The following is a 21,047-nucleotide window of genomic DNA, read 5'->3' as shown; positions in this document are numbered from 1 at the left end:
AGCAGTAGCTTAGGGATTCCCATTAAAGAAGCTGCAAGAGAGCACCTTCAACCGACAAAGCACTTATTTCCTGCTAGGCTCAGACTGGATTATCAAGCAGCTTCCTCTGGGCTGCACCTGACACTGAGGTTCTAAACCTTGTCTTCCCCACTTCCCTGTGTGAATCCCAACTCCCAAGAGTGCTATGCATCTTTTAAGGGGAGATCCTCCTTGGTAGGGATAGGACTAAAGAGTTACTACAGAATTGGGACAACAGCTTATCCAAAAAGATCTGTTCTTTTATTGCTTTGCCTAGACCAACCAAGGGTTCTAGAGACAATTTATTCTTCCTAATCCAATCTAGCTAAGGAAATAGCACCATCTACTCTCTTGAATGAATTTATTGTTGATGGATCCCCTCGCGGGACTGAACTACCTTGTGAGCTAACCCTACCTCTTATTGCCGTGGAAACCATACCATCATATTACCTTACTATAAGAAATTATATCGGCAAACTTGTCCCGATTTCATTGGCTAAAGACCGCTTTCAAGTAGGTTGAACTCTGACTCTTGTTCCCAGGACCATGATCTATAATGCTTACGGTCCTTATCAAGACCTACTCTCTAATCAGTCGAGCTTCAAGACCTTCTCCTTAACCGGTAATACCAATTCGTTAATCTTTGTCTGGAGCTTGGCCAGAGAATCAAATGACAGATGGTATGTATTTCTATAATCTTGGTTGTTGGATTGAAATAGAAATAAGACTTTATGCGAGCAAGGTTCAAAACAAATTATTCATCCTTCTATAAATGATAAAAGAAGCTCTAGATAAAAAATATCTTATCCGATTTCTTTTGGCTGCGAAGTATTTTCATTCTGTGTGTGCATCCTTTTTTTTCTGAAAATTATTTTATATTCATTGAACTTGAATTTCCTTTTTTGAGCAGGATTGGTTATTGAAGAAATAACTGAGGAAGAAGCAGAGTTGTCATCTGGAAGCAAAGAAAGCACAGTTGCACAATATGCCGTATCACAACGACAAAGAGTGATTAGCCCTCCCAAGAGTCAATCTGAGATCCCTAGTGTGCCTTCAAGTTCAGAATCTTTTTTTTTAACTGAATCCACTAGGCATTGTCCCTAGGGTTGATTTTTATAGATAAGAAATATAATACAGCAAAAGTGGAGGGGGACCTGAACCTTACCTCCACATATAAAATGAAAATGCACTTGGTCATCCACATATGGAAACCAAGTGGCACCTGAACACTATGGTATTTTAGACCTGTAAGAAGGAACAAATTGTTTATCCAACAATGATAGCCAATTGGTGGTACAAAATACAGTTTTGGTAAGCCTAGGTCAACTATACACAAAAGCATAAGTAAACCTATGTGAGCTAAGCAAAAGGATAGTAATGTTTTCTTCCATGTACAACATGTACTACATACATTACACATGTAGAAAAAGTCTATGAAGGGTGGTACATAAACCACATCAAAGAGAGGGACTATCTTCCACTTAGCTTTGACATTGAGGTCAAGGAAAGCCAAATGGAAGATAGTTGACAAAAATTCTTCAGGTGGAGATGAGCTGTGCTGCTGCTGCCAGGTATATTTGACAGAAGAGAGTGGGCCAAAAATTGAGCCTTTTCCTGATGTAGAAATCCAGTCTGTGAGTGCTGAGCATGGTAGAACATCTGATGCATAAGGGAACTCCTTTTGTATGCACAGTTGTTCCTGCTGGGTTGACTGGGTGATAGTGTTGGTTTGTAGCTGTGGTTGTTGGATCTGCATATATGTGTGAAGACCCTTTTATTCATTACTACTATATTTGTCTAAACATAAAAAAAATGGACTCAATCCCTTAAGAAGGTTGTCACGCCATCCATGTTGGGAAGAGCCACCCGGTTGACACAAAATTCACAATTNCAAGTGAGCTCCCTGAACCTACAAAATGCAAAAAACCTGTTAATGAAAGGGGGCTAAATCTACAGGTTCTTGTGGATTCTGGAGATGAGTTTGGGGAAAGGGGAGCAATTGGGATCCCTAATCTATACACAAAAGCTGAGTGCAGGTTCTTGTGTTGACTGCACTCAGGTGTATAGGTGCTCATGGTGTAAGAATCTTGGAATAAAGAACCATGATTGCATGTATAGAGGAAAAAGCAGTACTGATGATGATACTTTGGTTGTTGTGGTTCTTTGGGTTGAGAGTGAGATGTGGATGAGAGGAGTGGGCTGATGCAATATACAGAAAAAGGTAAAGGAATTCCTGTAGTTTCTGCAATATCAGAGGGTGTTGTTTGTTGTTGCTGATGTAACTGTGTGATGGCATTTCTGTGGGGATGTTGATTGGTTATCAACTGGTTTAGTTCTAGGAGATTGAACATCAGGGATGTTAATACCATTCCCAGAATCCATACCAATTGAGTGACAAGAGAGGGAGCTGCTCCTAAGTTTTTAGGAATGTTTGCAATTTCTGCAGTTTCTGCAGGTGGATCTGCAGCTTTCTGCAGTTTCTGCAATTTCTGCTGCAGCTGTGTGATGCTGCTTCTATGAGGCTGATGATGGGGAGTCAAATGGTATGTTTCCAGGAGAATGAGCATGGAAAATGCTAATACCACTCCCAAACAGTATACCATTTGAAAGGGAGAGCATGAAGGGAGCAAACCTGCAAAACAGAAAACAGTATTAGTGAAAAAAGGAGCATTTCTGCTCAGTTTTTTGGAACTGCTGTGTTTGAGAGGGGTTTGCATATCTTCTGGGTTGCTCCTATCTGTTTGGTCAAGGGGATGTGGGTATATGGTTATATCTGGTGGTCTTGAGTGGTGAATGGAGAAGAATTGGGGTGTTGCTTTATGAGATTGGGTGTGTGTATATGTGTGTGCTGTATTGTGCCTCAGATGGTAGGTTTCCAAGTGAGTCATTTCCTCGTTCCCTGTATATCCTACTTCATTCCTATGTTGTGGTTTCATGAGGGTGAACATGTATGCTAATACCACTCCCTGAAACAGCCACAAAGGAATGTAAGGTTCATAAGGGAATGGAACCTGCAAAAAAGCACATAGAATTAGAAGATAAGTCTTGGCTGACTGATTCCAAAAATGGTGCATGAGGTATTTCATTTGGACTGCTAACTGGAACCCCTGCTTTGATGATGTTTCAACCATAACCATTAGATGTTGAAGAGGAGCTTGCATTTTGAGAGGATACTATCAGCATGTTGGTTTTCTTGTGCCTGAAAGCTGGGGTACCCAATTGGTCATGGAGAACTTGACCTCTAATGTGAGTTGGGAGAGAGGAAGCTGTGGTGAAGTTTGTTAGAATGTTGAGGTCATGGTTGAGTTTTGATAGGGAGTCAGCAGGGCAGTTTGCTTCTCTATACACATGAGAAACTTTGAATCCCTCAAATTGAGAGCACAGAAGCCTTATGTGGGAAATCTTTTCTTTCAAAATCCATGGACAATCATTATCCTCTGACAGCCACCTAACAAGAAGTGCAGAATCTGCTTCTAAATGAACTCTGGGAATTCCATTGTCTAAGCACCATTGAACTCCTATCCTGGCTGCTTCAGTTTCAGCATAATTGTTCGTACCCTCCCCCAAAGGAAAGGCCATTGCATGAATGAAGTGGCCCTGTTGATCTCTAATGATGACACCTCCTCTAATCTTTCCAGGATTTGTCAAAGCACTTCCATCTGAATTGACCTTTACAAAGCCCTTGTCTGGTTTAATCCATTTGACTTGGGTTATGGTAGTGTGATGCTGAATGTTTTCAATGAAGGGGTAGAGTTCCCCCCAGTTGAAAGGCCATTGGATGTCAGGAAAATTGGACCTTAAGAGTAGGTTGATGTTTAAGTTGATGGAATAAAGGACCCTATTTATCTCCATACTTGGCACTATATCTATTTTTCCACAAATTCCAACAGATGATGATGGGGAGGGTATCTAAAATGAGCTTTTGCACAAAATTACAAGCCTTCATTATCCACCACTTCATAAGGAGCAACCTCAAAGGCAGGTTCTCAGTTTGGATACCCACATGACCCCCATATTTTTTCCATATGATCTTAGCAAAGTTCCTAGAACTGAAGAGGTGTTCACTGTTTCCAAAGCATGCATAGAACAGCATACACACCTGGTGACAGTTGGACCACTAAAGATTTGCACTCTGTCATCAGTTGGGAGTTTGTTTCTAAGGGCTCTCCACAAATAAAAGGACCACTTAAAGGGAATTTTCTTATGCCAGATCCTCCTATTTGTGAAGGTGGGTGGTTTTTTCTTTCTGATGAGATCCCATGCAAAGGTACAAGAGAACCTACCCCTGACAGTAGGCGTCCAGATAGGTTTATCAGGGAGATCAGGGTTGTAATATATAGGTGTCTGCATGATCTCTGATATTTTGTGAGTTGGTGCAGTTCTATTGAGCTTTTGGAGATCCCAGTGACCTTCATTCCAGAAATTGGACACTGATGTGTTGCCAGGTCTTCCCCCTTCAGTTCTGCTGAGTGCAAGTGGCCCAGAGCCAAGCCAGTTGTCCCACCAGAAACTACATTTCCCATTATGGAGCTTCCATTGGATTACTTTTTCTGCTTCTTTCTTATTGACCATCATTCTTTTCCATGCTTGTGACACTACAAGAAATCACCCTTATTGTGGCGACGAAAGTCGCCACAAAATCCCTGAGAGTCGCTGCTAAAAGGTATTAGTGGCGACTTTTGTATTGCCACAAGGAAACCCGTGAGTTATTTGTGGCGACGTTTTGTAGTCGTCACTAAAAGAACATATTTTGTGGCGACATAGTTGCCACAAAAGATTGGAAAAAACGCTACAAAAATTGTTCCATAAGAACAAATATTAGATGCGTCGCCACTATTAATGTCCTTTAGTAGCGACTAAATATGCCACAAAAAATATTTATTTTCAGTGGCAAGTTATGTCGCCACTATAAATGTTCTTTAGTAGCGACTAAAATTGCCACAAAACATATTTATATTCAGTGGCAAGATTATGTCGCCACTATAAATGTCATTTAGTAGCGACTAAAGTGGCGACAAAAGTTTTAACCATGAAAGACACAATATTTTTTGTAGCGACTAAAGTCGCTGCAAAAGAAATTGACATTCTGTGGCAACTTAATTATCACAACAATTACTAATTTTTTGACAAAACTATGTCGCCACTAAAAGTTATTTTCTCAGCAATTATAACAACCAAAATTATATACATTTTCATACCAGTAGGAACCTAATTCTCTAAAATTTCATATAGAGATATTCATATCAATTAACTATCAATATTAAAGCAACCAATAATGCTTGACAAACACCAAAAGAATTTCTCAAGCCGAATATTATAAATATTATCATTACTAAAAGTCAATTACATATATACTACCCGACACTTCATTGTGCATTGTAATTGTACGCATATACATATCCCAAAAAAGACAAAATATTAAGTGTGAGCACGTGATTTTTGCCACGCTTAAATTACTCCTATAAATTCATTAGACTTAGAATTTTTCTTTTATTATTTGAATTTTTAGGAATTAATTGCATGATTTTGTGTCTTGTTTGCATTTTTGTGTGCATTTTTAGTTGCTATAATTCATAAAAAGGTACAAAAAATATTGCATTTGCATTTAGAATTCGATTTTATATTTTTACTAGTTAATTAATATTGCTAAAATAAGAAAAAATAATAATAATAACATCTTTACATTTTTGGTTTAAGAATTAGTTAACGTTGGAAATTGATTAGTATAATCTTAGATTTAATATTGGGTCTTTAGTTTTTGATTTTAATAAAATCAGAAAATTCAGAAAATATAAATAAATAAAGTACAAAAAGAAAATAAGGAAACAAATGAAAGAAAATGAAACAAAAAGCAAGGGTTGGCAAAATGTTTGGGCCAATTTCGGGCAGCCCAAACCAAAATCACCAAAAATCAATCCATAACCCAGTCCCCACCCGTCCAGTCCAAAACCCCAACCCAGTCCAGAGACGCCCAAAAAACGACGTCGTTACGACATCGTTTTGGCGTCAATTAATCTTGACCGTCCATTTCTCATCATCCAACGGTCCTCACTCGTTCAAGACTTTTAAATAAAAATGTCCGAAAATTCCTCATTAAACCTAAACATTTCCCATCCTCCTCGTACCCCTGTCTCAAACCTTACCCCTGTAACGCCACCGCCGTCCACCGTAACACCACCCTTCTCCGTTGTGCCTCCGCCGTCCGCCGCCGGCCGGAAATCGCCTCCGCCGGCGGCGAAGCTCCAAATCACCCAAAAATTACACCCCTCAATCCTCTCATCCTCCTCTTTCCAATCCCCAACCTAGTTTCCCTCAAATCCTCTTAATTCCGGTCCCCATATGTTGTGCCAGGAATTGGAATAATTCGATGTATATACAACATGATTGAAGAGTTGCAAGTAAACTTATGTGGGTCTTGGAGGTGACGTTATGATGCAGCACTCAAAAATCTAATTTTTTGATGCGTGTTCTATCAAATGTGTACGATCAATGATTTTCCGTGACAGTTGGAATCTTTCAGGATGGTCCAATCCAAAGGCAACTTGATGCCTGTTGCCATAAAGAATACACAATCGACTGCCTTTGCGTAGTAAGTTGTGTTTATTATGGGTCATCCGTCAGTGCTTCTCTTCCGCATTTGGACCATCCATGGCCGGTAGAAGTCTGTTAGGGACGTTTATTTTGATGGGAAAAGGTGAAATGGGCAGTGCCACCTAACCTTTAATCGAGGTGATAAACGGCTTTTTGTGCCAATTGACAAGCTTTGTGGTATATGTGATTTTTGGTAAGGACAAAAGAGATAAGCGTTGACTGAGTTCATAGCAGTGGTTAAAATGGTAGCACAGAAAAGTATCTTTTTCCAACAGTTGGCCCTTATTGAGAAGAGTCTCTTATGTTTACGACATAACATTGATGTGAAATCTTACAATCGAAAGAAATGTGTCCGATAATATTATATCAACTGTCGTATGAATATGTGTTTGGAATAACAAAAGAACAATTGAAAATGTAGATATACTTGAATTGGATCTTGGAATGCACAGACAAAGGTTGCAATCTTCTCGATTAAGTGATGGGAATAATACATGTTATGTTATACCGGGCAGCCATTGCTATGCCATTGTCCGCGGAAGAAAAGCTGAAGGTGTGCAGTTTCTTAGCTAATCTGAAGGTTCCTGATGCATTTTTCTCAAACATTTCAAGGTGTGTCAACGTACAGGAGAAAAAGATACATGGATTGAAATGTCACGATCATCATGTATTGTTGCAAGACATTTGTTCCAGTAGCTATACGTGGTTTGCTACCCAAGGAAGTGTGTGATCCAATTATAGCCTTAGGAAAGTTTTTCAAGAATATATACTCTAAGTGCTTAACGATTGAAGATCTTGATATCCTAGAGGCAGAAATTCCTGTTAGTAACCACCAGGCATTGTGGTGTTCTCTATGATGGTAACCTTCTGATTTTGCTGTTGGACTGCCTTGGCTTCACATTGATTGTTGCCCTTTTGAGGTTGCCACTGAACATTATTTTTGGATCTGGTGTTCTTTTGTTAACTTGTTGAAAACTCTGTTCATTTGCTTCAATATAGATATGTTCTGTTCTTTCTGGAGTCCTGTAGAAATAAGCTAGAAATAAGCCAGATACTTATTCTGGAGTTCTGTTCTTTCTGGAGTTCTGTTCTTCTGTTGCTTCAATATAGATACTTATGCACGACTTAACTCATTCTTAGAAATAAGCTAGAGGGAGCTCCAGTTTGTTATGCCAAACAATTCACTGATGTTGTCCAGTTTACTTCGTTTTCTGTTTTCACCAACTCCTTGAGTGTACAGTCTTGGAGGGTGCATAACGATTTACTCAATTAACTTTCTTTTATTCTTTGTGAATTGAAACAGAAAAAGTTGTGCTTGACTTTGACACTGTCCTATTTTCCAATCAAATGTTACTAAAATGGATTGCACAAAATCAATTTGATGTTATAGTGTAGTTTTCTGATTTTTCTTTCAAGATCTGGTGCCAGCTTTCTAGTTGTGCAATGCTTGGAGGCAAATCAACTGATTGTTGCATCAATTTCCTGAGCTAGTTAAATGCATTTTACATGGTGTTATCAGTGGCTCATTTAAGGTGATTATCTGAAATTATTCAATGTTTGCTCCGTTAATTTAAAGATTAGACAGTTAGAATAGAGAATGAGATTGGTTCTTCTGAACTAATTTTTACATGAAATACTTCACTTGTGAATCACATAATTTTCTCGGTAAAAGCATGCATATGAATTAAGTTGAAAAGTGATACGAGTATTTGATGTCATATATGTTGATTTGAATTTACTTAATACATGGATGACTGGTTGGCGATAATCCTATGTTTGAGAATGAGAAGGTGTAATGTATGAGTTGCTACTTAATTGTTGATATTTACTGTTATTGATTAATGAGTCTACAAAAGGCAATAAATTAGAGCTCTCCGTATTCCTGGTTTTTGATTATAGTTGTTGATGTATAGGTTTCGATCTGTTCCTGTTTATGATTGCCTTTGTATTTCTTCAATTCTTTTACTGCCTGAATACTTATGTTCTCACTCACACTTGTGCCTGAAAACATGTTTGCAATCAGTTAAGCTACACTAATAATGAAAAAAAATCTAAACATTATTCAATATAATGAGATAAAATTCTAGCCTACTAAATAACAAAACTACATGTCAGCCGCCAAGCACCTTTTTATACCGTATAAACAAGCAGATCGAAAACAGAACAATACCTGGTCACGTAGCAAATTTAGTTAGTAGTTCTGGTTCCTATATCAGAAACAAATTCACTATAAATAAAACCAATGAATGAGCTATTCAGTCACAACTTGTTGTAAATCTATTGAAGTAGATATTTTTCAAATTTATACTTTGCATCTATCTCTATCACAATCTTGAATCCAAATTACTTTGGTGTTATACTATATTAGATTGATACAACACAATTTAAGAGAAAGATAAGGCTTTAACAATTTCTTTTTTCATTTGAAACCTGTGATTCTTAAATAGACCTTCTTGTTATCTTATTAGCTAGTGGCCTCGCCCCCGCTGCATCTCGATTATTCACGGTGCCCACATCACTTGCTACCGTATTAATTGCTGCTCTCCAATGCATAAACAGATGGTAGTTACGTACATAACCCTATAACAATATACCGAGTAACAGATGGTCGTTACTTCGCTGCAGGTAACATGAGTTGTCGTCATCTTGCTTCTCTGTGTGCAATGGCATCGCTACTTGTGAGAACAAGTCTTGCCTGAAATTCCAGTCTTGCTCAATACCTTTGAGCTCAACAAATGCTTGCTCCTGATTTTGCCTCAAAAGCGTTAAATTCTGCACGAGAGGTTTTTGTAACAAATACCGTTAAGCCAATAATGACTTGGGGAAAAGATCTTGGCACCAAAGGATTTTTATATTAGTCCTTATGCATTCAGAATGCTCTCTAATATGTTTGAATACTTCATCAGATGAACTAGAAGGGAAATAGGGATTATTTAACCTAATGTATATAGCCAATTCTACTTCTTTTATTTTAGGACCCAATAGATGTCTTTTAAAATTTATTGATCTGTTTTGTTCATGATGCCTCTGTATTCTATCTTTTTACTGGCTTGAAAAAACTTATGTTCTCACACTTGTGCCATTTCTATTGTCACAATTTGATTAATAGCATAGAACAAATTTACTTTGTGTTCCTTATATATAGTTACTTTTGTCTAGCATAGGGACAGGGCACTTAAACAGTGTGGATCGTTAAAGGATGGTGTGGAGCAAGGAGTAGTTACAAGGCACTTAATATTTTTGTCTTTTTGGGGATATGTAGTATGCGTATACAATTACAATGCACAATGAAGTCTCGGTATATATATGTAATGACTTTTAGTAATATGATATAGTTTGATAATATTCGGCTTGAGAAATTCTTTTGGTGTTTGTCAAGCATTATTGGTTGCTTGTTAATATTGCATAGTTAATTGATATGAATATCTCTATATGAATTTTTAGAGAATGTAGGTTCCTACGGTATGAAAATGTATATAATTTTTTGGTTTGTTATAATTGCTGAGAAAATAACTTTTAGTGGCGACATATAGTTTTGTCAAAAAATTAGTAATTGTTGCGATAATTTAAGTTGCCACAAAGAATGTCAATTTCTTTTGCAGGCGACTTTAGTCGCTACAAAAATATTATGTGTCTTTCATGGTTAAACCTTTTGTCGCACTTTTAGTCGCTACTAAATGACATTGTATAGTGGCGACATAATCTTGCCACTGAATATATAATAATGGTTTTGTGGCAATTTTAGTCGCTACTAAAGAACATTTTATAGTGGCGACATAACTTGCCACTGAAAATAAATATTTTTTGTGGCATATTTAGTCGCCTACTAAAGGACATTAATAGTGGCGACGCATCTAATATTTGTTCTTATGGAACAATTTTGTAGCGTTTTCCAATCTTTTGTGGCATACTATGTCGCCACAAAGATATGGTTTTTTAGTGACGAGACTACAAACGCGCCCAACAAATAACTCACGGGTTTCCTTGTGGCAATACAACAAGTTCGCCACTAAATACCTTTTAGCAGCTGAGACTCTCAGGGATTTTGTGGCGACTTTCGTCGCCTACAGATATAGGGGTGATTTCTTGTAGTGTCACAAGCATGGAAAAGAATGATGGTCAATAAGAAAGAAAGAGCAGAAAAAGTAATCCAATGGAAGCTCCATAATGGGAAATGTAGTTTCTGGTGGGACAACTGGCTTGGCTCTGGCCACTTTGGCACTCAGCAGCAACTGAAGGGTGAGAAGAGCCTACTGCAACACACCTCAGTGTCCAATTCTGGAATGAAGGTACTGGGGATCTCCAAAAGTTCAATAGAACTGGCAACCAACTCACAAATATCAGAGATGCATGCAGACACCTCACTATATTACAACCCTGAATCTCCCTGATAAACCTATCTGGACGCCTACTGTGCAGGGGTAGGTTTCTTGTACCTTTGCATGGGATTCCATCAGAGAAGAAAAAACCACCCACTTGCACAAATAGGAGGATCTGGCATAAGAAAGAATTCCCTTTTAAGTGGGTCCTTTATTTGTGGAGAGCCTTAGAAACAATGCCCAACTGATGACAGAGTGCAAATCTTTAGTGGTCCAACTGTCACCAAGGTGTGTATGCTGTTCTATTGCATGCTTGGAAACATACAGTGAACACCTCTTCAGTTCTAGAACTTTGCTAAGATCATATGGAAAAAATATGGGGGTCAGTGGGGATATCCAAAACTGAGAACCTGCCTTTGAGTTGCCACTTATGAAGTGGTGGATAATGAAGGCTTGTAATTTTGTGCAAAAGCTCATTTTAGATACCCTCTCCCATCATCATTGTTTGGAATTTGTGGAAAAATAGATATAGTGCCAAGTATGGAGATAAATAGGCGTCCTTTATTCCATCAACTTAAACATCAAACCTACTCTTAAGGTCCAATTTTCCTGACATCCAATCTGGGCCTTTCAACTGGGGGGAACTCTACCCTTCCATTTGAAACATTGCTAGGCATCAACTACTAACCCAAGTCAAATGGATTTAAACCAGACAAGGGCTTTGTAAAGGTCAATTCGTATGGAAGTGCTTTGACCAAATCCTGGAAAGATTAAAGTATGTGGAGGCGGTGTCATCATTAGTAGATTCAACAGGGCCACTTCATTCATGGCAATGGCCTTTCCTTTGGGGGAGGGTACGAACATATTATGCTGAAACTGAGCAGCCAGGATAGGAGTTCAATGGTGCTTAGACAATGGAATTCCCAGAGTTCATTAGAAGCAGATTCTGCACTTCTTGTTAGGTGGCTGTCAGAGGATAATGATTGTCCATGGATTTATGAAGAAAAGATTTCCCACATAAGGCTTCTGTGCTCTTCAATTTGAGGATTCAAAGTTTCTCATGTGTATGAGATGCATAAATAGCTCCCTGCTGATTTCCCTATCTAAAACTCACCATGACCTCAGAGCATTCAACAAACTTTCACTCATACTAGCTTCCTCTTCTCCAACTCACCATTAGAGGTCAAGTTCTCCATGACCAATTGGGTACCCCAGCTTTCAGGCACAAGAAAACCAACATGCTGATAGTATCGCTCTCAAAATGCAAGCTCCTCGTTCAACATCTAATGGTTATGGTTGAAACATCATCAAAGCAGGAGGGTGTCCAGTGTAGCAGTCCAATATGAAATACCATCATGCACCATTTTTGGAATCAGTCAGCCAAGACTTATACTTTCTAATTCTATGTGCTTTTTTGCAGGTTCCATTCCCTTATGAACCTTACATTCCTTTGTGGCTGATTTCAGGGAGTGGTATTAGCATACATGTTCACCCTATGAAACCACAACATAGGAATGAAGTAGGATATACAGGGAACGAGGGAAATGACTCACTTGGAAAACCTACCATCTGAGCACAATACAGCACACACATATACACACACCTCAATCTCATAAAGCAACACCCCAATTCTTCTCCATCACCACTCAAGACCACCAGATATAACCATATACCCACATCCCCTTGACCAAACAGATAGGAGCAACCCAGAAGATATGCAAACCCCTCTCAAACACAAGCAGTTCCAAAAAACTGAGCAGAAATGCTCCTTTTTTCACTAATACTGCTTTCTGTTTTGCAGGTTTGCTCCCTTCATGCTCTCCCTTTTCAAAATGGTATACGTTTGGGAGTGGTATAGCATTTTCCATGCTCCATTCTCCTGGAAACATACCATTTGACTACCCCCCTCCCCAATCAGCCTCATAGAAGCAGCATCACACAGCTGGCAGCAGAAATTGCAGAACTGCAGAAAGCTGCAGAATCCACCTGCAGAAACTGCAGAAATTGCAAACATTCCTAAAAACTTAGGAGCAGCTCCCTCTCTTGTCACTCAATTGGTATGGATTCTGGATGGTATTAACATCCCTGAGGGTTCAATCTCCTAGAACTAAACCAGTTGATAACCAATCAACATCCCCACAGAAATGCCATCACACAGTTACATCAGCAACAAACAACAACAACCCTCTGATATTGCAGAAACTACAGGAATTCCTTTACCTTTTTCTGTATATTGCATCAGCCCACTCCTCTTCATCCACACTCACTCTCAACCCAAAGAACCACAACAACCAAAAGTATCATCATCAGTACTGCTTTTTCCTCTATAACATGCAATCATGGTTCTTTATTCAAGATTCTTACACCATGAGCACCTATACACCTGAGTGCAGTCAACACAAGAACCTGCACTCAGCTTTTGTGTATAGATTAGGGCAATCCCAATTGCTCCCCTTTCCCCATAACTCATCTCCAGAATCCACAAGAACCTGTAGATTTAGCCCCCTTTTCATTAACAGGTTTTTTTGCATTTTGTAGGTTCAGGGAGCTCACTTGATCAACTGGGTATAGGTTTCTGTCAGTGGTATCAAACATTTCCAATGCTCCATTCTGCTTGAAACTATTATCAGTTGAGCCAAGTCTCTCCTTTCATCTACACACACACATATATGCAGATCCAACAACCACAGCTACAAACCAACACTATCACCCAGTCAACCCATGCAGGAACAAACTGTGCATAATAAAGGAGTTCCCTTATGCATCAAGATGTTCTACATGCTCAGCACTCACAGACTGGGATTTCTACATCAGGAAAAGGCTCAATTTTGGCCCACTCTCTTCTGTCAATTATACCTGGCAGCAGCAGCACAGCTCATCTCCACCGAAGAATTTTTTGTCAACTATCTTCCATTTGGCTTTCCTTGACTCAATGTCAAAGCTAAGTGGAAGATAGTCCCTCTCTTTTGATGTGGTTTATGTACCACCCTTCATAGACTTTTTCTACATGTGTAATGTATGTAGTTACATGTTTGTACATGGAAGAAAACATTACTATCCTTTTGCTTAGCTCACATAGGTTTTACTTATGCTTTTGTGTTATAGTTGACCATAGGCTTACCAAAACTTGTATTTTGTACCACCAATTGGCTATCATTGTTGGATAAAAAACAATTTGTTCCTTCTTACAGGTCTAAAAATACCATAGTGTTTCAGTGCCACTTGGTTTCCATATGTGGACTGACAAGTGCATTTTCATTTTATATGTGGAGGTAAGGTTCAGGGTCCCCCTCCAACTTTTGCTGTTATTATATTTCTTATCTAATAAAATCAACCCTAGGGACAATGCCTAGTGGATTCAGTTAAAAAAAAAAGATTCTGAACTTGAAGGCACACTAGGGATCCTCAGATTGACTCTTGGGAGGGCTAATCACTCTTTGTCGTTGTGATACGGCATATTGTGCAACTGTGCTTTCTTTGCTTCCAGATGACAACTCTGCTTCTTCCTCAGTTATTTTCTTCAATAACCAATCTGCTCAAAAAAGGAAATTCAAGTTCAATGAATATAAAAATAATTTTCAGAAAAAAAAGGATGCACACAACAGAATGAGAATACTTCGCAGCCAAAGGAAATCGGATAAGATATTTTTTTCTCTAGAGCTTCTTTTATCATTTATAGAAGGATGAATAATTTGTTTTGAACCTTGCCTCGCATAAAGTCTTATTTTCTATTTCAATCCAACAACCCAAGATTATAGAAATACATACCACATCTGTCATTTGATTCTCTGGCCAAGCTCCAGACAAAGATTAACGAATGGTATTAACCGGTTAAGGAGGAAGGTCTTGAAGCTCGACTGATTAGAGATAGGTCTTGATAAGGACCGTAAGCATTATAGATCATGGTCCTGGGAACAAGAGTCAGAGTTCAACCTACTTGAAAGCGGTCTTTAGCCAATGAAATCGGGACAAGTTTGCCGATATAATTTCTTATAGTAAAGGTAATATATGATGGTATGGTTTCCACGTGCAATAAGAGGGTAGGGTTAGCTCACAAGGTAGTTCAGTCCCGCGAGGGGATCCATCAACAATAAATTCATTCAAGAAGAGTAGATGGTGCTATTTCCTTACGCTAGATTGGATTAGGAAAGATAAATTGTCTCTAGAACCCCTTGGTTGGTTCTAGGCAAAGCAATAAAAGAACAGATCTTTTTGGATAAGCTGTTGTCCCAATTCTGTTAGTAACTCTTTAGTCCTATCCCTACCAAGGAGGATCTCCCTTAAAAGATGCATAGCACTCTTGGGAGTTGGGATTCACACCAGGAAGTAGGGGAGACAAGGTTTAAGAACCTCAGTGTCAAGGTGCAGCCCAGAGGAAGCTGCTTGATAATCCAGTCTGAGCCTAGCAGGAAATAAGTGCTTTGTCGGTTGAAGGTCTCTCTGCATGCTTCTTTAATGGGAATCCCTAAGCTACTGGCTCCCTCTTACCAGGGATATGTGACGACTCAAAGGGGTCATCACCTGTTTTAATTAATTAATGTGCTTTCGAGGCCTTGAAAACCTCGTTCAGAGTCGCCTCGATTTGCGTGCACAGTCGGAGCGCGTAGCCGGAAAGCTTAAATGTGAAATTCTGTGAAAAATGCTAAATTTTGATGTTAAGATGAATAAATTTGACTTTGGTCAACATTTGGGTAAAGCGGACTCGGACCCCGTGACTTGAGGTCCCGGAGGATCCGTAGGAAAATATGGGGACTCGGAGCGTATGCCCCGAATCGAATTCCGAGGTCCCGAGCCCGAGAAATGAATTTTTGAAAGAAATTGTTTTTTTTCTGAAATTGTTAAGGAAATTGAAATGATATTTGATTGGAACATATTGGTATCGGGCCCCGTATTTTGGTTCCGGCGCTCGGTACAGGTCTTATATATAATTTAAGAATGTTTCTGTGAAATTTGGTGAAGAAACGGATGTCGTTTGACGTGATTCGGACCTAAATTAGAAAATTTGAGGTTTTATGAAGTTTGAAAGAATTTTTTGGATTTTGAGGTTATAATTCGATGTTTATGATGTTATTTTGGCGATTTGATCGAGTGAATAAGTCGTAGGATATTTTGAGGTGTGTCTATATTTGGTTTGGAGCCCCGAGGGCTCGGGTGAGTTTTGGATAGGCCACGGGTGCATTTTGAACTTCGAATAATTGCTGGTATTTCTGACCTGCAGGCTTCACATTTGCGAAGCCTGGTTCGCAAATCGGAATTGGCCTTTCGCAATTGTCGAAGTTAGCCCAGGTCTGCTCTTTCCTCGCAAATGCGACACAATTCTTCGCAAAAGCGAACACTCTCCTATTGGCCAGACCTCGCAAATGCGATCAATAGGTCGCAAATGCGATGCTGACTTCGCAAATGCGAAGGTCCGTAATTTTTGAAAGGTCGCGAATGCGAATATTTATTCGCAATTCCATATCTGAAGGTTGGGGTTCGCAATTGCGAACCCTGTTCGCATTTCCCATAACTGAGACCTGCATTTTTTACACTTAACCGATATTTAGAACTTCATTTTTCATATTTTCTCAAACCCAAACACACTTAGGCGATTTTTTAAGGTTTTCTTCTTCTCCAAATTCAATTGTAAGTCGATTCTTAACTAACTTCTTTCAATTCTTAGCATCTTTTAACACGATTTCAACTTCAAATCAATGATTTTCAATGGGGAAATTGGGTGTTTTGGGTAAAACCTAGGTTTTCAAAAAATTGGGGATTTGGACCTCATTTGAGGTCGATTTCAAAACAAATTACATATTTGAGTTCGTGGGGGAATGGTATCGGGTTTTTGGTTCGAATCTCTAGTTTTGACCATGTGAGCCCGAGGGCGATTTTTGACTTTTTGGGTAAAACTTTGGGAAAACTCATTTTCATGCATTGGGGTTGATTCATTTAGTGTTTATTAATGTAATTAAGTAATTTGTGATTAGATACGAGCGAATTGGAGGGGGAATCACGTAGGTAACGCTATGAATTGAGGTTTGAGTTGTATTCAAGGCATTGACGAGTAAGTGTTTGGTCTAAACCTTAGCTTGAGGGATTAGGAGTTGAGTCATATTTGCTATATGGTAATTGTTGAGTACGACCGTATAGGCATGGTGACGAGTATCTATACGTTGTGTCAAGCATGACGTGAGTCTATAATGTGATTGTTCATGATTTCGTTGAACAATCTATGCTTTAGAAGTGATTTCTATTTGTTGTGATAAGTTAAGGAAGTATTTGTGACTTTTGTACATTTTGGAGCGATGGCTCAAGTTATATTACGAATTTGTGAAAGATACGTGAGTTTGATCGAACTCTATGGGAGGCATTGGCTCAAGTGGTAAAGGATGAGTTGTGAAAATAAAAGTGAAAAGAGAAAGAGTTAATAAATTATTCCCTTGCAGAGATATTATTGTTTATTTTCGTTATTTCCCTTGCCAGCGATGTGGATATTATTGATGTTGTTCCTTGCCTGGGATTTAATTTATTGACTTGTTTTGGCTACCCTTGCCGGGATTCTTTATTGCAAATTTCCTTTATTTCCTTGCCCTATTGTTTGTGATGTTGTTTGGGTGAGGAAGAGCGTTAAAGCACGAAGGGTGATGCCGTCGCATTGTTTAGCTATTCGTGAGGAAAGAGTGTAAAGCACGAAGGGTGATTGCCGTGCACATTTTATCATATATTTGCTTTGGTGAGGAAAGAGAGTAAAAAGCACGAAGGGTGATGCCGTGCCGCACGATGTACCATTCTGTGCCTGTTATATTGATTCTTATAGGTGAGGACGAGAGTAAAAGCACGAAGGGTGATGCCGCGCACTTGTTCCTTGATTTCCCTGATTCTAGTTGATAATTGAGTTGTGTTGTTCTTTACGTTTATTTTACTGGATTTTTCTGTTGTTACTATGACTTTATGGTGATGTCATTGATTCCCTTGCCCTCAATTGCATTGTAATTGTTGCTTGGTGAGGAAAGAGTGTAAAGCACGAAGGGTGATGCCGTGCACGTTATTGCCGTTTGTTATGATTTTTGTTGTTGATCAGTTCTAGTGCATTAATTGTCTTATTCCACTATTACTGATCGTGATTCTTTTTATGTTGACATTTCCTTTATTGTGTTTACTTTGTTATTATTGGATCAAGTATCCTTGCGCACAATATGCCTTGAATATTATGCTATAATTGCTACATGTTTATGTGACTTAATTGCTACTTGACCTTTAGTATACTTAATAATAAATTGATGCCTAATGCTCCTTAAAGTCCATAATTAATTGTTGCTTTTGTCATTATTGTTTTCCTCAGTAAATCATAATTATCGTGTACTTGTGGTCTTATGAATTCGTATTAATTGTTGCGTTTGTTAGAGTAAACTTCATTTTGAAAAACTGTGGATATAATGATATGGAGCGGTGGTATGCTACCACGAGATTTAATAAAATGGGAGCGGGTGGGTACGCCTACCACGAGATTTAATGAGAATGGGAAGCGGGTGGTACGCCTACCACGAGATTTAATGAAATGAGAGCGGGTGGTACGCCTACCCACGAGATTTAATGAAATGGGAGCGGGTGGTACGCCTACCACAAGATTTAATGAAATGGGAGCTGGGGGTACGGCCTACCACGAGATTTAATGAAATGGGAACGGGTGGTACGCCTACACAAGATATGAGAAATGGGATCGGGTTTCACGCTTGCAACGAGTTGTGAACCGAGAGTGAAACCTGCCTTTGTTTTCCTTATTCCTTGTTAGAAGTTGAATTTTGGTTTCCTGGTAATTTTCTTGAGAACCTGCTTTATCTGTTATTTCCCCAAAGCATGTATCCCCTCCCATCTTTATTTGTTTTGTTTCTGCTTTACTTTCCGCTGTATATTATACAACTGCACAGGTTTATTTGGTGGTCTGGTCCTAGCCTCGTCCACTTACTTTTCGCCGGGTTAGGCTAGGGCACTTACCTGCACATGGGGTCGGTTGTGCTTGATGACTACACTCTTGTGCTCTTTTAGCACAGATCCAGGTAGCCGACAGCAGTGGTAGCTCGGGAGGCCAGCCTTCAGTCCTCTGAGACACCGAGTAGCCTCTTGCAGGCGTCCGCAGGCCGGTGTCTCCTCTATCTTTATTATATGATCTATATTATCTCTTGTAATTCGAGACAGACAGTGTTACTCTCTTTTCAAACGGTTTATGTTAGTAAATCTTAGTAGTTTGTGAATGTTGTGACACCGAGTTCTGGGTAGGGTATATGTGGATTTTCCTTATTATTTTGGTTTATTTCGTTTAAGTCTTCCGCTAAATTACGAATCCGCATTTTTTAATTATTTATTTCCTGCTAATTAAATTGGTAAAAATGGATTTAAAACAAAAGTTTTATGGATTCTAAATGGTGTGGCTTGCCTAGCTTCTACGACGTAGGCGGCCATCTACGACTCCTGAAGGTGGGAATTCCGGATCGTGACAAGTTGGTATCAGATGCTCTAGGTTACACTAGGATCTCACAACTCATACGGACAAGCTTAGTAGAGTCTAAGGGATCGGTACGGAGACGTCTGTATTTATCCCCACGAGGCTACAGAGTTAGGAAAAGTTTCACTTTTATTTCTTCCCGTTCGTGCGATTTGTGTTTCTCTCAATGCTAAATTAAAACCTTTTACTCTTACTTTTTGGCGAATGGAGAGGTCATGTACCGCTTCTTCGGCTGAGCAGTTAGCATAGACCAGTGATAGATCAGCTTCATCTTCGGAGGCCTTGAAGGAGCTAAAGGTATTCAGGGTGGAGGTAGAGATGATAGACAGAGGTGGAGGTAAAAGGTATTAGAGGTGGAGGTAGCAGATGCTAGAGGGGGAGGTAAAGATTAGAGGTGGAGTGAAGTATTGCTCTGGTATGTGGTAGAGAAGCTTCGATTTTTATTCTGGCGCAGTATCTGGTCTATAGCCTAGTGATTCTTTGAGTGCCCTGTTTATCTGTCTACGCCGGTGGGTGATTCTATTTGTGGTGGATTTGCGTCCATCTGTTCACGTATAGTGGTTATTGGAGGTTTTGAGACTCGTGTAGATTTGCTTCTTCTGGAGATGGTTGGTTTCGATGCTATATTGGAGATGGACTGGTTATCACCTTACCACACTACCCTTGGACTGTCATGCCAACGAAGACGTTGTGACCTTAGCTTTGCCGGGTAGATGCCTCTGGTTTAGAGTGCGAGAGGGAATCCTGGTTATTCTACCCGCAGCGTTATATCTTATGATGAAGGCTCAACGTATGGTTTGAGAAGGGGTGTTTTGGCCTATTTGGCATGTGTTCGTGATTCTAGTGCTAAGGTTTCCTTCCATTGATTTTGTGCCCGTTGTTCGTTGAGCTTCCTGAGGTTTTTCCCTTCAGACCTGCCGGTATAGCCACCTCGACAGGGATATTGACTTCTGCATTGATCTGGTTCCGGGCACTCAGCATTTCTATCCCACCATATCGTATGGCCCGTCGGAGTTGAAGGGAGGATAGAGGAACAGTTGCAGGATTTGCTTGAAGAGGGGTTTCATTAGACCTAGTGTTTTCGCCTTGGGTGCGTCGGTGTCGTTTGTCAAGAAGAAGGACGGATCGATGAGAATGTGTACTGATTACCGGTAGTTGAAAAAGGTTGCAATTCGAGGGTTACACTTGAGATCTGTTACCATCAGTTGAGGACTAGGGCATCCGGTGTCCCCAGGGACAGCTTTCCGCACTCGGTACAGGGCATTATGAGTCTCTTGGTTATGTCATTCGGGTTGACAATGCCCCAAGCCGATCTTATGGGTTTGCTGAACCGAGTGTTCAGGCCTTACTTGGACTCGTTCGTGATAGTCTTCAATTGATACATATTGAGTATATTCCCGCAGCCAGGAGGAAGCACGACGCAGCACTCTTAGAGTGGTTGCTTCTAAACATTGAGGATAGTCGGTTATATGCTAAGTTCTCGAAGTGGTGAATTCTTGTGGGTTCAGCCGTGCAATTTCTGGGTTTCATGCTTGTATCAGCAGAGGGTATTCAGGTGGACCCTAAAAAGAATCGAGGCAGTTCAAGACTGGCCTAGAACATGCATCGTACAGGAGATCGGAGTTTCTTTCTGG

General features: G+C 39.6%; 1 protein-coding gene across 1 annotated transcript in view; it reads right to left on the bottom strand.

The window, feature by feature from the left end:
• Positions 1-14,323: 14,323 nt before the first annotated feature.
• The window catches only part of LOC109205296, a 7,867-nt gene continuing 1,143 nt past the window's right edge, over positions 14,324-21,047 (bottom strand). Inside the window, exons 2-3 of the mRNA XM_019368002.1 lie at positions 16,141-16,268; positions 14,324-14,460 (exon numbers count right to left, since the gene is read on the bottom strand). Coding sequence (XP_019223547.1) covers positions 14,324-14,460; positions 16,141-16,268 — 265 coding nt within the window. The remainder of the gene's footprint in view (positions 14,461-16,140; positions 16,269-21,047) is intronic.

Source organism: Nicotiana attenuata, unplaced genomic scaffold, assembly GCF_001879085.1.
Source record: "Nicotiana attenuata strain UT unplaced genomic scaffold, NIATTr2, whole genome shotgun sequence".
NCBI lineage: Eukaryota > Viridiplantae > Streptophyta > Magnoliopsida > Solanales > Solanaceae > Nicotiana > Nicotiana attenuata.
Note: the sequence above shows the minus strand (reverse complement) of the source record. Positions and strands in the feature narration are given on the sequence as shown.